Here is a 15937-nt window from a genome sequence, read left to right as displayed (position 1 = left end):
TCTGACAGTGGTGTGAATTAGTTTTATCCAACCTTTCAGATGTTACAATCAAAGCCCAACATGTTTTATGAATCAGGAAACCAGAGCAAGATGAGTGGGGCAGTGGTTTGGAGGCAATGGATTGTGCTCTGCAGTTGGAGAAGAGTGTGAACCAGTCGCTGCTGGATTTGCACAAGCTGTCAACAGACAGGAACGACCCACATTTGTGTGATTTCCTGGAGAACCATTACCTGGATGAGCAAGTGAAAGCCATCAAAGAACTTGGTGACCATGTGACCAACCTGCGCAGGATGGGAGCACCACAGAATGGCATGGCAGAATACTTGTTTGCCAAGCACACCCTGGGGGAGGAGACAAGCTAAATTGGCCACAGATGCCTTGCCCTGTGAGCATCTGCTTTCAATTGCATGTAATATTCTGGCACTCCAATAGAGCAATTCTTTATCTACTCATGCTGTAACACTTTTTTTTGCATCTAATAAAAGTGATTTCTGGTTTAAAAAAAAAAAAAGGTCTGCATCCAGGGTATGTCCACATGCAGGCCTGGACCTGAATCATCTGTGTGAGCACTCATATCATGGCTGTTTGGACACTTCCTGTTTCTCTATCAGCCCACAGACGTTGCTTACTAACCCAAGGACACTGTTAGCACAGAAAACATCTGCACTTCATCTCAGGGGGTGCAGGTTGGTTAACAGACAGATTTATAACCCCCAAATATGTGACAATGCCAATGAGACCCTTTTGGAAGCACCAATAGGCTCAGGAAGAGTGTCCGGATCAAAACTGGACTTATCTTAAGAAGGCCTGGATTTCATCTACCAGACAGCAGGAATGCGTGTTCTGATTGGGTCATTAGAGTCACCTAAGGACAGTGGACTGAGGTCCGCACAGAATGCTTGGAAGACAAAGAAATTAGAATTTGGGTTGGCAGTTGAGAGTGGACACATCTGAGTGCTCTGGAGAGAAAACCTCTTATCGTGCCAAAGCACTGGGCCTGCCTGTTGTCACGCCCAAGGCATCGCGCAGGAAGGACCCAAAGAATTTCAGGGCAACCAGTGCACTTCACCTCCCATAAACACAGCAGGGTAGTTAGCAGACAGCTTAACACTGCAGTACTCAGGACAGAAGACAGGGAGACAGCAGATAAATGAATAATGTCCCCTTCCCAGGGGATGCAATTTATTAGCTCAGGCCTTCAACGGCTGCACAGGGTATATAACATGCCTTTTATTCAACAGCTTCTCCAGCATTCACAAAACAGAAGCAAAAAACTCTGTGCCAAATAATGAGCTGGACAGAAATTCAATGTGGCTCGGTTTGATAAAGAAAACAGTTCCCATATAAAAGTCCATGTAGGTTCCAAACACAAAATGTCCCATTCTTCAAAGTAACAGGTAAAGCATGTTCAAATTTTCTCCCAGCTGGCCCCAGAGCTTCAGCCCTGCCTTCTCTTCCTCTCAGACCCAGATGGTTGCTAAGAAATCCTGCAGATTCAGGAACAGACCTTCCCTCCACCACCCAAGCTGGCTTCCTGAGAGCCACACCCACGCTCTCTCTTCCTCTCAGACCCAAACAGTTACTGAGAGACCCAGCCTAGTGAGGTGTCTAGGGCTTAACAAATCCACCCAAATTACCTGGTAACAATATAAGGCTGACTACCTATTTTAAGGCTGTCCATTCCTTCTCCCAGGTTATTTACTGCCTTCTTCCTAGGGAAACTGTCCAGTTGGGTCCTAGTCCAATATGTTCTTCGTGGGGTCTTCCTCCTGCTGTCCCTTTCTCCTGGAAGCTCTATTCAGCTGTTCTCCTGCATCTCCCTTCCTGTCCTTGCTCTCACAGGTCTCACACCGGCCTTCTTAGGGTAAGCCAGAAGCTGGAAACGGTCAAACTTTGGGCGGAGCATATAGTACTTATACTGCCAGAGAAACTGACTGGGGCTTCCCTGCCCCTTAGGTTCCTGGAGATTCAACCCAGCTCTTTGAGAGCGCCTGCTCACGGACTGGGCTTCTTTCCGCCAGTGCTGAGTGAATCAAGGTAACGGTGCTTTAAAAGGCAGTTTCCTTCTACAAGTATGGCATCTGTAAAGAAAACTAATGGTTTCTCATTGTGCATGACATTTCCCCTGTAACACTGTAAAACCTTGTTACAGGGAAGTAAGCTAAGGGTCACGGCTGCCTACCGGTGCTAAAGATTAATTGCCTGGGTTGCAGAAGCAATAAGTCATCTCTACACTGATCAGCTCACTGAAATCCTACATCTTTCCAGGGACCAGCCAGAAGCAAGCCTCAGGATGAGAATCCAGGTTTACTTCTGCAGTGGGAATTCAGATTATCATTTCTTATTGCCATAGGCAGGCTTAGTTCACAAGCATGGTTTATATAGCTGGGTATATTTGGCTTGTAGTTCTCAGGTATAAGTCTCAGCACTGACAGATATATATATATACACACACACAGATTTCTATTTTGTGCAGTCCTCAGTGAGATATAGATATCTTTTGTATTATCCTATAGGAGTATTAATTGTGTTTTTGCTTGCTTGCTTTTTCTACTAAGTATTATATTTTATTATGATCTATAGAATACATATTTTCCACACTTGCATTGCTTCACTGGATATTACCAGTTGGAATAACAAATCTGTTTGGTTCTGTTGTCTACCACCTCTAGACAGAGTCCAGATAATTGCTATACTAGGTGAACGCTGCTCTGTGGCAAATGGCTACCAAGTATGGTGATTACCTGCTCAGCAATTCTTTACTACAGTGGTAAAGTTAAACACTGCTGCTAGGATGTGTATCTTACCTACACTCATAATAGTCATAAGGACATATGTACATTTAAAAATTAGCTTGGCCATTTTACAAAAACTCAAACACAAAAAATGAACTGTGAAAAGATAAATGCAGAGCCATTAAAAACACCATGTGACAAACGGTGAATTAAATAAAAGGACCAGATATTACCTTGAAAGAGAGCACTCAGTACTTCAAAGGTTGTCTACATTGAAGTCTGTCTATAACAGTAGACATTTTTGAGCTCAAATCAGTTTTCCATTTATTTTGACATACTTTTTTCAAGAGCTTTGACAGTTAATATTTGTCACACCATTGACTATATATTTCACTGAAAAACAAACATAATTAAGCTGTGAAATCTGACGCTGGAGTATGTAATCAAGGTGTCTCAAACACAGTGGGATTTAAAAGACATATGGACAAATTCCTGAAGGAAAAGTAAATTAAAATAAATCATTAGCCATTTCTCATCCCTGGAAATGGACTATGAGATACAGACATACTTTTTGGGATCTGTTGGGTATTTATTGCCCAGACTGGCTAGTGTCAAACAGGATGCTGGTCTGCTCCTTCTACTATCATCTTGGTTTTTTCAGACCATCTGCCTTCTTGCTTCCTTGTCACCCTCTAGTTGTCGTTTTAAATGACAGATTACTATTAACAAGATGGCAATTTCATGTTCAAGCGCTTTCAGAACTTTGGGGTGAACATCATTAAGTCCAGGATAGGGGCCTCTAGACTAACAGGAATTGTTGGGGGAGAGAGCCAGGAGGTTGGAAGTAAGCTCCTGTGATGGGAGGGAGGAAGGGAGGTGGTCAGGTTGGGTCAGGTCATGTGAGGGAGGGTGTCAGCCATTGGTCGTGTCAGGATAAGATGCAGGGGTGATGCTGAAAGTTGCCAAGTGGTTAGGCTGATGGGTCCCAAATGCTGCCTCAGACCTGGCATTTTTTTTGTTTGTTTATTTTTAGCACTGTGCTTGTGTGGTAGACACCAGCACATATATTTGCATTGCTGTGGATTACTAAATACACAATTTACCATACATTTGAATATGCTGTGCACTCATGTCTTGAAACACTACTAGTGAAGGACTAAATATGTCTGTAAATGTGTTTCAATTTCTGCTACATTTTTTCCAAATGAAAACCAGAACCTACTTTAAAAACTTAAAGATGATGGATGCTTTTTTAATTATAATAAAGCAATACAACAGAAATGTTTAGTTTTGTTTTACACACTGCATTACGAATTCATAACCATTTATCCAAAAATGCTTTTCAAATGATAAAACATGTAACTGCTCTTTTTAAAACAATGTTGGGATATCTTTACCTGCTGTATATTTCCATACACAGCAGCTTCTTCCATGCTGGTGATTACAACATAAGGGTCATTCATGAATTCCTTTATCAAAAGCTCTAAGTGCTTGTGCCAACGAGTTCCAACAGCAACAATCTGCTGTGGTGTAGTTTTCCTTGCTTCAGTAACAACATTCTTCTTATATAAGTCTAAAATTGTGAACAGCTGAAAAACAAACATTGTAACAATTAAGAGTTTTGGTTTACCTGAGTCACCTACCATTAATTAGCTCACCAAACCTGATTTGAAAAGCAGAGGTACTCCAAACGAGGACAAGACTAACACATTCAAATCACAGATCTCATCCCTTCTCCAGTAACATATGAATGACAGTAGAAAATGTGAAGTGGTTTACCTGTAATGGAGTTTCTCTTGGAGAGCAGGATAAGCAGGAAACACATAATGGTGATGCTATCTGAAATCCAAATTGTTTAAGAAGCTTTGAACACATGAACAGAATGACCCTATTGTTAAAGAATTTAGTTCAGCACGGATCAGTCACTAGAACCTGGAACTCATCAACTCTGCAGACCAAAGTGACCACTACCAAGAACAAGCCATTCCAATTCAGGTACTAAAGATCATAGGTGTCTAATGGCTCAAAAGGAGCTTTCATTACCTAGGTTAAAACAATGTTGAGGTTCCAGGTTCCAAGACATCATGAGTAGCCTAGTGGGAGGCTTCAATAGAAGTAAGCCCTGCATAAATCCAACAACTAGAGGCACTACACTGATGTGTTTACCTTCTACATTAAGGTATGAGCCCATTGCTCTACAATGACCCTAATGGGATTATCTGCCAAACCTGAATCTGAAAGATACAGAAGGTACTCAAGCAGTTTTTGTGTGGAACAGGAGAAAGGTTTTAAGGATTTACCTCTACCGTTTAAATTCATGAGACTTTCTAGTGGAGTCTCTCCTGGGAGCCAAAATCACTTCCAATAAACTGTCAAGATGTGAGAATGCTAATGCTAGCTTTTCAGCATCTAAGCAACGAAGACAAGGGGGCTTGATATGGGGTGCAACAGAATCTCCTGAACCCGGGGGATCAGCACTGGGGTATTTCCCTGTTTTATAGGTTGTCTTATGTAACGTCCCAGAAGAGGAGGGAACCATACTTGTCTCAGACAGCATATTGCTATGAAAATTATGGTGCCCTGATTCCACTTGAGTTTCAGGAACAGTCTATATTACTCATAATATAAGAGGATATAAGCATAGAAGATCCTCCCCTCAGTCCAGAAGGAAGGTGCCCCAAATAAGTTTGCCATGTCTTTCTATTCAGGAACAGAACTGAGGTATCTTTCTGCTCTGAGGAACAACAAAAAAAGGTCTATCATGGGTGTTGCCTATTCATGAAAGATCTGAGCCACTGCTGAGTCTAGGGACACTTGTGCAAAGTACATGACTCAGTTTGTAGGCTAGGGTATTGCCTTTTCCTGCCAGATAGGTGGTTCTGTGAGTTATCCTGTGAGAGATGCCCAGTTCCACATTCACTCTCCCAACACAGGAGGCAGGATCCTGTTCCTCCCTGATTGTTCATGCAATGCATTGCAACTTACGAACTTAAGAACATAAGCATTGCCATATTGGGACAGATCAAACATAAGAACAGCCATACTGGTTAAGACCAACGGTCCATCCAGCCCAGTATCTTGCTTCCAGCAGTGGCCAATCCAGGCCACAAGTACCTGGCAGAAACACTATTAGTAGCACCATTCCATGCTACCAATCCCAGGGCAAGCAGTAGTTTCCCTCATGTCCATCTCAATAACAGGTTATGGACTTTTCCACCAGGAACGTGTCCAAACTTTTTTTAAAACAAGATACTCTAACCGCTGTTATCACATCCTCTGGCAATGAGTTCCACAGCTTAACTATTTGTTGAGTGAAAAAATATTTCCTCCTATTTGTTTTAAAAGTATTTCCATGCAATTTCATTGAGTGTCCCCTGGTCTTTGTACTTTTTTGAATGACAGTAAAAAACGATTCACCTCCACTCAGGATTTGGTAGACCTTAATCATACCCCCCCCCCCCCCCCCCCAGCCGTCTCTTTTTTCAAGGTGAAGAGCCTTAACCTCTTTAGCCTTTCCTCATACAGCAGCAGTTCTATTCCCTCTATAATTATGGTCACTCTTTGAACCTTTTCTAATTCTGAAATATCTTTTTTGAGATACGGTGATCAGAACAGAACACAATACTCAAGGTGCGGACTCTCCATGGAGCGATACAAAGGCATTATAGTATTTTCTGTCTTATTCATCATCCCTTTCCTAATAATTCCTAACATCCTGTTTGCTATTTTGGCCACCGCCACACACTGAGCAGAAGATTTCAGTGTAGTCTCTACGACGACACCCAGATCTTTTTCTTGAGTGCTGACCCCCAAGGTGGACCCTAGCATCAGGTAACTATGATTCGGATTATTCTTTCCAATGTGCATCACCTTGCAGTTGTCCACATTAAATTTCATCTGCCATTTGGATGCCCAGTTTCCCAATTTCCTAAGGCCTTCCTGCAATATTTTGCAGTCCACACGTGTTTTAACAACCTTGAATAGTTTTGTATCATCTGCAAATTTTATCACCTCACTCGTCGTTATGATTTCCATATCATTTTTAAATATGTCCCTGCAGCACTCCACTGTTCACCCTCCTCCGCTGAGAAAAATGACCATTTAACCCTACCCTCTGTTTTCTGTCCAATAACCAATCCCTCATGCACACCAGAACCTTGCCTCCTATTCCAGGACTCTCTAATTTTTCTCAGGAGTCTCTCATGAGGAACTTTATCAAAAGCTTTCTGAAAATCTAGACACACTACATCAACTGGCTCACCTTTATCCACATGTATATTCACACCTTCAAAGAAACAAATTGGTAAGGCAAGACTTCTCTCGGCTGAACCCATGCTGACTCTGTCCCATTAAACCATGTTTGTCTATGTGTTCTGTAATTTTATTCTTTATAATAGTTTCCACTATTTTGCCCAGCACTGAAGTCAGGCTCATCGATCTGTAATAACCTGGATCACCCTGGAACCCTTTTTAGGTTTCAACAGTTTTTATTAATGAAGCACAAAAATGGTGTTTACATAATGTAAATGTCTCTACAAACAATCAACACACACCAAGTACGGAAATTGTATGATATTACTCATCTCCATTAATCTTTTAACTTTATCCCCCCCCCCCCCCCCTTTGTACTATTAACTAACATTTAATCAACAAGATCTATTAACAGCAATTTCCCAACAACCCTTTCCCCCCATCTTTCCCTTCTACCAATTGACACCATATGTTCAAATGCTTTGACCCCCAAAATATAACCACCTTCAGGTGTCAGCTTTACATTCACAAAGCCTTGAATTAAGATCAAACCATAATGTGTGAATTTACTCCCCTCCGCAAGAGAGCCAGGGGGCCTGTGGTCTGATGGCCCTCCTACCCCTCCTCGGAAGATGTCTATACCATACTGGGGAAGGGCTAATATAACTCCAAATAGACTTCCCCCCCCCACTACCCCTCCTCTTAAACCCTCCCTCCCCCCCGCCTTGGTCTGCTCTACTGTTCTTTCCAATTCCTAGAAGGTGGTAGGAAAAGGACTCTATTCCCATTTAGTTTCCATTAGTTGCCGAGGGAAGCTTGGACAATGCTCCAAGTTTATTAATAATATGACTCCTCGCCCTGTGGGACAAGGTGTTAATATATCCTTCCCAGGTAAGGAAAAAATTGCTTTGTGTCCGAAGGTTAAGCAGAGAGTCCTGGAGCTCCATCATAAGTAAGTCATGTAAGCGATTCCTCCATTGCCAAAAAGAGGGGTTCAGTTCTTGTGTCCAGTTAACAAGTATGCACTTCATGCCCACCAAAAAAGCCTTATGGGCCATTACATTCTGGTATCTCGTACCCCCCTCCACTGGAGCGTGGCAACCCAACAGAATACTTGTAGGCTGCTGATTAACCGTTTTCCCTCCTATCCTTTCTAAATATTTAACTATCCTGGTCCAGAAAGCTGTTATAGCTGAGCACTTCCAGAAAGCATGGTAGAAGTTATTGTCTGGCGCACCACAGCGTCTACATTGGGCTGATTCTATATATCCCATCTGACACAGTCGAGACTGAGAGGTATATGCCCTGTATATCACTCTGACCTGGCATTCTCGAAGGTTTGCGTTTTGCGTCCATTTCAGGACTCCTCTCCAACCCTTCAACAAATCTCCCGGGGTGATCCCTCTTTGTGTGTCTGCTGTCCACTTTGCTGCCACTCGTGTGAGATCTCCCTGTGGCCTAGCCAGTAACAGCCTTTTATGTAATATGGATATCGAGATAGGATCCTCTGATATCATCTCAAATAAATCCCCCATCTTAGTGGTCAGATCAACACCAAGTGCAGCTCGGGGGAGTGAAGCTATATAATGTCTAAGCTGTTCGTATGCAAAACATACCCCCCAATCTGCTACGTCTAGGTTTAATTCGGCCATTGTTTTAAGATTACCACTGGGCTCCAACCAATAGTGTATAAGTACATTATCCCCTTCTCCCCAGGATCTCACTATAGGATTTTCATCCCCTGGGCGGAACGCCTCATTCCCTAGGAGGGGTAGTAATCTACTACATCTAGGATCGAAGGACCACAGCCTAGCCAGGTCCTTCCATATGGCTTTTAAGGGCCACACCAATACACTAGTCCGCAACCTTGTAGGCAGGTCCTTCAATGCCCCATGTAAGACATACATCAGGTTTAAGGGGCTACACCTCACTTTTTCTATCTCCAATGGGGTATAATCCTCCCTCTGCAGATACCAGTCCCCCAAGTGGCGCAATAAACATGCTACGTTATAGCGTTTAATGTCCGGCATTCCCATCCCCCCGTTTCTCCAAGGCCTCACCAGTTGTGAAAATCGTATCTGGGGTCTTTTCCCAGCCCACAAAAATTTTGAAAGCAGTTTTGTAAAGATCTCACTTCCTGGTGTTTGAGATACAATGGGATTGTCTGTAAAAAGTATAGCCACTTAGGGAAAAGCACCATATTAAACAAGGAGATGCGGCCCACCAACGATATTGGTAGTCCTGCCCATCTTCCCAGTTGATTACTGCAACTTACTCCTCACCGGCCTCCCACTCAGCCATCTATTCCCCCTTCAATCAGTTCAGTACGCTGCTGCACGTCTTATATTCCGCCAAAACCGATATACTCATACCACCCCTCTCCTCAAATCACTTCATTGGCTTCCAATCAGATATCGCATACAATTCAAGCTCCTCCTCCTTACCTACAAGTGCACTCAGTCTGCGGCTCCTCACTACCTCTCCACCCTCATCTCCCCCTATGTTCCCGCCCGTAACCTCCGCTCACAGGACAAAGCCCTTCTCTCAGTACCCTTCTCCACCACTGCCAACTCCAGGCTCCGCTCATTCTGCCTTGCTTCACCCTATGCCTGGAACAATCTTCCTTTACCCATACGCCATGCCCCCTCCCTACCCATCTTCAAATCTCTGCTTAAAACTCACCTCTTCTATGCTGCCTTCGGCGCCTAACCGCTCTAGATAGACAGAATGCCCCTATCTATCCACTCTATCAGATTAACTGTTCACTCGTCCTCTAGATTGTTCACTTGTCTTTAGATTGTTCTCTTGTCTTTTAGATTGTAAGCTCTTTGAGCAGGGACCGTCCTTCTATGTCTAAATTGTACAGCGCTGCGTAACCCTAGTAGCGCTTTAGAAATGCTAGTTAGTAGTAGTAGTAGTAGTGTTCTCTTGGTGTCTTCTAGCAAGTATTCTACATTAGCACTATATAGCAGCTTGGGGTCCTTGGTGAGCTGGATCCCTAGGTATTTAAACGCACCCCCCACTCTTTTAAGTGGACAACATAGACTTTCCCACTGCTCCTCTCTCATGTGAAGTGTCATAACCTCAGATTTGTCTAGATTGAGACGAAAACCAGAGTAATCCCCAAATTCAGCAAAAATGTCCAGTAGGGACGGTAAGGACACCTGGGGGTCCTGTATTATAGTTAAGAGGTCATCAGCAAAGGCCGAGATCTTAAAGGAAGTTTGCTGTATCTGTACCCCTCTCACCTCCTTCATATTCTGGATTTCTCTTATAAGAGGGTCAAGCACCAACACAAAAAGAAGGGGCGAGAGGGGACATCCCTGTCGGGTACCCCTGGCAATCCTGAATGTTTCCGAAGCCTGCCCGTTTACCCATACCTCCGCAACAGGTCCTTGGTACAGCGTTTCTATGGCATGTAGGAAAAACCCTTCCATCCCAAATGCCCTCAGGGAGGCAAACATGAAGTCCCAATTAACCCGATCAAATGCCTTTTCGGCATCAAAACTAATTATTAAGGCCGGGGTTGATGATTCATGTAGGCTTTCCAACGCTCCTAAAATCTGTCTCATATTGCGAGCTACTGATCTTTCTCGTACAAAGCCCACCTGAGACTCCTCCACTATCTCCGGCAGGATCCGTGCCAGTCTGTTTGCCAGAATCTTTGCCAGTAATTTTGTTTCAAAAGGAAGCAAAGAGATAGGTCTATATGAACTGGCTAAGAGTGGGTCGCGGCCTGGTTTTAACAAGACTATGATTTGTGCCTTCCTTAAAGACTCTGGTAGACCCCCCATCTCTATACATTTATTGAAAACCTCTGTCAGGCAAGGTACAATATCCGAGCTAAGGAGCTTATAAAACTCAGAGGAGAGTCCATCCACTCCTGGAGACTTATGCAATGGGCTGGCACGTATACCCCAGCTCACCTCGTCCTCTGTTATTAATCTATTAAGGCTACTTTGTTGTATCTCTGTGATCTGGGGAAGTGATTGTCCTGCTAAATAACACTCGGCTTGGAGCCCCTGATCCTCTGGAGGGGAATATAAAGCCTCATAAAACTGCCGGAATACTTCATTCACTCCCTCCAGAGTATGCTGAGTACCCCCCTGTGTATCTCTGATTTGTGACACATATCTGGAGCCACCCGCTTGCTGTAACAGTCGTGTCATCAATTTCCCTTGCTTATTTGCATGTTTGTATAACTGATAACGATAATAAAAATTTGATTTTTTAGCTTTGGCATGTATTAACTGGTTCAAAGATGACTGAGCTTCTAATAGTCTTGATTTATTTAAGGGCGTTGGGTTAGTTCCAAATCCCTGGCGTGCCTGCCCCACTACCTTCCCCATCCTGACTATCTCTGCCTCTCTGGATCTTTTCTTATAGGAATGATATGAAATTATGGCTCCTCTCAGCACGGCCTTGGCCGCTTCCCAAAATAGTACCGGGTCCTAATGATAACTATTCTCATTAAACTCTGAGTATTCTTTCCACTGGGATTGTATATAGGAGGCAAATTGTGGGTCGTAGAACAGTTCTGTGGGAAATCGCCACCTAGGCCTCTGGGTTCTATCCCCACCACACCCAATTGTGATCCACACAAAAGCGTGGTCTGAGACCTGTGTCGGCCCTATCTCTGCCTGTTGTAACCAAGGAATCCTATTTGCCGAAACCAGGATATAGTCAATTCGGGATAGTGTGTCATGTGCCCTAGATAAGTGGGTATAGTCCCTCTCTCCCGGATGGTACAGGCGCCATGCGTCGACTAGATCTAACATAGAGCACAGCCGTGGGACTCCCTTTGTCAAGTTCACTGGCCCTACTCTAGAGGCTCCAGTACTATCCAGTAATGGGTCATAGACTGAGTTAAAATCTCCCCCCATAATTATAGGCATCTGATCAAAGGAGTGCACATGTCTCACCAGGGTCTGATAAAACCTCCTATCATATTGGTTTGGTGCATATACATTAATTAGTAAGAAAGGGTGATTATTTACATAGGCTTCTAAGAAAACATATCTTCCTAGCGGGTCCGCAATTACTCGTTTTTTAGTAATATGGAGCCCTTTGCGGAATAAGATAATAACTCCCGCCTTTCTATTTGGTGACGGGCTTTCCACGTAGTCTCCCACCCACCATTTACACAACTTCTTGTGTTCTATTGCTGTTAGGTGTGTCTCCTGTAGCATTGCTATATGTGCCTTTTGTCTATTTAAAGTCTGTAAAATCTTACTTCTTTTGATTGGGGAGGAAATACCCCCCACATTCCAAGATATTAGCTTAACCATAGCCTATCCTAATTGGCTCACATATGTTATTAAACCTATAGTAAAGAGAAAGGTGTCCCAGCCTACACCTCCCTCTGCTTCTTTGTATACTCTCGACACTTCCTAATTGTCTTCTCCTACCCCATTTACATGCCATGTTCAAACAGACCTGCTCCCCACCCCCTCCCCTATTCCCCCACTCCCCTCCCCCCCCCATGAATTCCCTCCCACCCCCTCCAATCTTTAAACCCTTGAGTTCCAACAGGGAACTCATCACGTATAGTGTCCTTTCCCCCTCTATTTCAATTAACCATCTGCTCCATGGGGAAGACCCCATCATGTAGAATTTATGCCTGTCTCCATTTATTGAGACCGGGTGTTTACCTTGTACCCCCCTGTCCAATTATTCCCTTGAGACAAAAGTTTAGGTATGGAGATATAGTCTCTAATCATACTTAGCAGTCTTCTAGTCCATGTCTCAAAGTCTCTCTCAACTCACATGTCCCGTCAAAGACTTTCTTCTGTGAGACGCCATCTTTTCAACATCAGGTTGCAGGTTCCTGTGCAATACTCTTGAGGAATTCTTTAGCTGCAGCCACCTCTTCAAAGAGTTTCTCTCCTCCCTCGTACTGCACCTTCAGTTTGGCAGGATAAATCAGTGCAAACCTGATTTTTTTCTCATGTAAAAACGCACACACGGGCGCAAACTCCTTTCGCGCCGCTGCTACACGTGCTGAATAGTCCTGGAAGCAAAGGATCCGTTGGCCTTCACAACGAAGCTCTCCTCCTGCCCTTACAGCCTGCAATATCGCCTGTTTGTGGCCATAGTGGAGAATCTTCATTATCACCGCCCGCGGTCTCGCCGCGCCTTGGCGCTTCGGCCCCAGCCGATGTGCTCTCTCGATGCCGATTGTTCACCTTCTAGTTTCCTTGCCTCTGATCATCCCTCCTCTGATCACCATCTTATAACTTTCACACTTAAATCTCCTCCCTCCCAGTCCCGTCCTATCCTATCTAATTTATCTAGGAATCTTCACGATATTGACCCTTCATTTCTATCCTCCCATGTTTCAAACCTCCTCTCTACTGTGGCACCATCCACGTCTGTCAACGAGGCTGTTTCTTCTTACAACAATACTCTATCCTCTGCCTTAGACACTCTTGCACCTTTGATGACCCGCCCTGTAAGGCGTACAAAACCCCAACCTTGGCTGACTTCTAATATCCGCTACCTACGTTCCTGTACCCGCTCCGCCGAACGCCTCTGGCGGAAATCTCGGGCCCTTGCTGATTTCTTACACTTTAAGTTCATGCTGACCTCCTTCCAATCTGCTCTTTTACGCGCCAAACAGGATTATTATATCCAACTGACCAAATCTCTTGGCTCTAATCCTCGACTTCTCTTCACCATATTGAACTCTCTCCTCAAGGTGCCCCCTCCTCCAACTCCCCCCTCATTATCTCCTCAGACCCTTGCTGAATTCTTTCACAACAAGGTTCAAAAGATAAACCTTGCTTTCTCTACCTCACCAGCTCTCCCTCCACTAGTCCGTTCCCCTCTCTCTCCTTCCCCTCATTCCCTTTCCTCCTTTCCTGAAGTTACTATTGAGGGAACTACACTTCTCCTTTCTTCCTCAAAATGTACCACCTGTTCCTCTGATCCCATTCCCACCCACCTTCTTAATGCCATCTCTCCTGCTCTTATTCCTTTTATCTGTCACATTCTCAACCTCTCACTTTCCACTGCGACTGTCCCTGCTGCCTTTAAACATGCTGTGGTCACACCTCTCCTTAAGAAGCCTTCACTTGACCCTACTTGTCCCTCTAATTACCGACCCATCTCCCTCCTTCCTTTCTCTCCAAATTACTTGAGCGTGCTGTTCACCGCCGCTGCCTTGATTTTCTCTCCTCACATGCTATTCTTGACCCACTACAATCTGGTTTTCGCCCTCTCCACTCAACCGAAACTGCGCTTACTAAAGTCTCCAATGACCTATTACTGGCTAAATCCAGAGGTCAATATTCCATCCTCATTCTTCTTGATCTTTCCGTTGCTTTTGACACTGTCGATCACAGCATACTTCTCGATACCCTGTCCTCACTTGGATTCCAGGGCTCTGTCCTTTCCTGGTTCTCTTCCTACCTCTCCCTCCGCACCTTTAGTGTTCACTCTGGTGGATCCTCTTCTACCTCTATCCCTCTGCCTGTCGGCGTACCTCAGGGTTCTGTTCTTGGTCCCCTCCTCTTTTCTATCTAAACTTCTTCCCTTGGTTCATTAATCTCATCCCATGGCTTTTCCTACCACCTCTATGCTGATGACTCCCAAATCTACCTTTCTACCCCTGATCTCTCACCTTGCATCCAAACCAAAGTTTCAGCGTGCTTGTCTGACATTGCTGCCTGGATGTCTCAACGCCACCTGAAATTAAATATGACCAAAACCGAGCTTCTCATTTTCCCCCCCCCAAACCCACCTCCCCGCTCCCCCCGTTTTCTTTTTCTGTTGATGGCTCTCTCATTCTCCCTGTCTCCTCAGCTCGAAACCTTGGGGTCATCTTTGACTCTTCTCTCTCCTTCTCTGCTCATATCCAGCAGACCGCCAAGACCTGTCGTTTCTTTCTTTACAACATCCGTAAAATCCGCCCCTTTCTTTCCGAGCACTCTACCAAAACCCTCATCCACACCCTTATCACCTCTCGTTTAGACTACTGCAATCTGCTTCTTGCTGGCCTCCCACTTAGTCACCTCTCCCCTCTCCAGTCGGTTCAAAACTCCGCTGCCCGTCTCATCTTCCGCCAGGGTCGCTTTACTCATACTACCCCTCTCCTCAAGACCCTTCATTGGCTCCCTATCCGTTTTCGCATCCTGTTCAAACTTCTTCTACTAACCTATAAATGTATTCACTCTGCTGCTCCCCAGTATCTCTCCACACTCGTCCTTCCCTACACCCCTTCCCGTGCACTCCGCTCCATGGATAAATCCTTCTTATCTGTTCCCTTCTCCACTACTGCCAACTCCAGACTTCGCGCCTTCTGTCTCGCTGTACCCTACGCCTGGAATAAACTTCCTGAGCCCCTACGTCTTGCCCCATCCTTGGCCACCTTTAAATCTAGACTGAAAGCCCACCTCTTTAACATTGCTTTTGACTCGTAACCACTCGCCTCCACCTACCCTCCTCTCTTCCTTCCCGATCACATTAATTGATTTGATTTGCTTACTTTATTTATTTTTTGTCTATTAGATTGTAAGCTCTTTGAGCAGGGACTGTCTTTCTTCTATGTTTGTGCAGCGCTGCGTATGCCTTGTAGCGCTATAGAAATGCTAAATAGTAGTAGTAGTAGCGGGCCCGGCAGATTATTCAATTTTAATGTGCTCTGAAGCCAGGTTTCTAGGAAACTTCCCAGCTCTGAGTCCTTTATATGTTCCGGGAGCCCAATTAGTCGTAAATTATTACGATGAGACCTGTTCTCTAAGTCGTCTAGTTTGTTTTCTAGCTCTACTATTTTCTTCTGTAGGGCCTCCACCGGTTGTTCGGATGTCACTGCTCGGTCTTCCAGGTCACTGATCCGCTGTTGCATGTGGTCCAGATCGAGATGGAACCCGTCAAGCCGTTCATGGGCGGATTCTGCGCGGTCAAACAACGCTTGCAGTTTTTTTATCAAGGGCCGCCTCTACCGCAGCTGT

At 44.6% G+C, this 15937-nt stretch overlaps 1 protein-coding gene across 1 annotated transcript in view; it reads right to left on the bottom strand.

The window, feature by feature from the left end:
* Positions 1–15937, bottom strand: part of TDRD12 (tudor domain containing 12) — a 309334-nt gene that overhangs the window by 83595 nt on the left and 209802 nt on the right. The window contains exon 16 of the mRNA XM_030204408.1: positions 4133–4324. Within this exon, the coding sequence (XP_030060268.1) occupies positions 4133–4324 (192 nt within the window). The remainder of the gene's footprint in view (positions 1–4132; positions 4325–15937) is intronic.

The sequence above is a fragment of the Microcaecilia unicolor genome, chromosome 5 (genome assembly GCF_901765095.1).
Source record: "Microcaecilia unicolor chromosome 5, aMicUni1.1, whole genome shotgun sequence".
In the NCBI taxonomy this organism is placed as follows: Eukaryota; Metazoa; Chordata; class Amphibia; order Gymnophiona; family Siphonopidae; genus Microcaecilia; species Microcaecilia unicolor.
Note: the sequence above shows the minus strand (reverse complement) of the source record. Positions and strands in the feature narration are given on the sequence as shown.